This window comes from Buceros rhinoceros, unplaced genomic scaffold (genome assembly GCF_000710305.1).
Source record: "Buceros rhinoceros silvestris isolate BGI_N320 unplaced genomic scaffold, ASM71030v1 scaffold27410, whole genome shotgun sequence".
Lineage (NCBI taxonomy): Eukaryota > Metazoa > Chordata > Aves > Bucerotiformes > Bucerotidae > Buceros > Buceros rhinoceros.
In genome coordinates, this window is record NW_010388292.1 from 12,196 (window position 1) to 13,929 (window position 1,734).

The following is a 1,734-nucleotide window of genomic DNA, read 5'->3' on the forward strand; positions in this document are numbered from 1 at the left end:
GCCTCACGGCCCCTCCGCACCAGTCTTCAAAGACGTGCAAGTTGGCCTTCCCCTTGTACTGGGGAACGAGAGAGGGAGGTGAGTGGGGCGCCCTGAGAAGGGCTGAGCTCCCATCCCTCTGCCAGCCCCCTGGTCACAGTGTCACTCCCCAAGAGATTACACTCCTGCTGCTGCTCCTTTGGGTGCCAAGCGTGCTTGGACACGGGATGTTGTCTGGAAACAGCACCAAAAGCCCGTCCCCATCTTTCACCCACCACCAGCACCATCCCACCGGCACACAGCCGGCACCAGGAGACGGGCGCAGCACGGACACACCTGGAGAAGACTTGCAGCAAGACGTCCCTGCACAGACCAACAAGGGGGCTGACGCGCACCCACAGCACACACCCATGGAGCTCATCCTCGTGGGCACCATGTTGTGCCCAAGACCAGGCAGAGCCGCCGGGATGCGTGATGGAGAGCAGGGAGGAGGATGCCTGGAGATGGCTTTGGAGCCTGCCATGCTGGGCGGACGATGGGCTGTGGGCTTCCCAGTGAGGGGCTAGGTAGACTGTCTCCTGGGACCTTCTCTTCCACCACCTCTCCCTCTGCTGCTCCCTGCCCACCTACCTGCTCGTTCCAGGGCAAAGGCTGCTTGGTCAGGTTGAGTTTGGGGTGTGCGGTGGCTCGGTCGGACCGTTGGCCTCTGGAAAACCAGCTGTCCAAGTCTTGCCCATCGTTCTGCCAAGGAAGCAGGAGGGAGAGATGAGAGATGAGATCAGGGCCAGCCTGGCTGTGCCTGCAGGAAGTCCCCCTAGATTTAAACACCTCATTCTGGAGGTCAAGCGTTGCCAAACCAAGGTGAGAGCTGACAAGGCTAACGGCAAGTGAAACCGGGGCAGGAGGAGGCAGAAAAATATTGGCAAGTTGTTGTGTGGAGCAGAGTTTCAGAATGTTCCAGCTAAACCTGCTTCCCTTCCTCTGCTGAGGAGAGAAACTTCTCCAAAACAGGGAGTTTACTCTTCATCCAAAATGTGTGGCCAGTCTGACAGGCTGCTGGAAGCGGAGTATTTGGGGCTCCATCTCCAAAAGGGCAGAACGCTCACAGGCAGAGGTAGCGGGATGTTTCTCTGCTCCCTCTCTTGCTTTAAAGGGGATTAGGTTAATCCAATGGGCTGCCTCTCATAATTCAGAGGGATTAGGTGAGCATTCATCTGTCCTCAGCTTGCCAAAAAGGTGACAGGTGTCAAGGAAGAGCCAGGCGCTCCTGGAGCCCGCCCAGAGCATCCTCCTCCTCCTCCTCCACCACCAGTCTAGCAGCTGCAGGCAGAGCTGGAGCGAGTCTTTGCCATCCCCATGGGATGGGACTGAGGGGGGCATGGACATCCCTGCACCTGTCCCAGGAGGGTTCACCACCACCATCACCCGTGGCCTCAGCCGGGCAAAGAGGGATCATGCCACTCCCCGGAGGGCAGAGCCAACCATCTGCAAAAGCAGAGCCCGGATCCGAGCCCACGTAAGAACTGCAGCATCAACAAAGTGCAGCCTGTTAGAACACAGAGTGCCGAAGAAATAATTAACAAACTCTGCCCTAACGAACTCATTAGTGTCCCGGAGGAGGGGAGCGGTGCCCTTGGACGATGCTCTTACAGAGGTGCTGTCACCGAGCCGTGCTCACTGGAAGGATTCACCCTGCTCCTGGGGAAAGAAGAGATGCAATTCCCACTGTCCCCTCCGTCCTCACCCAGCACCAGC

At 58.2% G+C, this 1,734-nt stretch overlaps 1 protein-coding gene across 1 annotated transcript in view; it reads right to left on the minus strand.

Annotated features, from left to right (window-relative positions):
• B4GALNT4 (beta-1,4-N-acetyl-galactosaminyl transferase 4) overlaps positions 1–1,734 on the minus strand; it is a gene marked incomplete at both ends in the record, with an annotated part of 15,623 nt that overhangs the window by 12,189 nt on the left and 1,700 nt on the right. The window contains 2 exons of the mRNA XM_010145507.1: positions 8–58; positions 610–720. Coding sequence (XP_010143809.1) covers positions 8–58; positions 610–720 — 162 coding nt within the window. The remainder of the gene's footprint in view (positions 1–7; positions 59–609; positions 721–1,734) is intronic.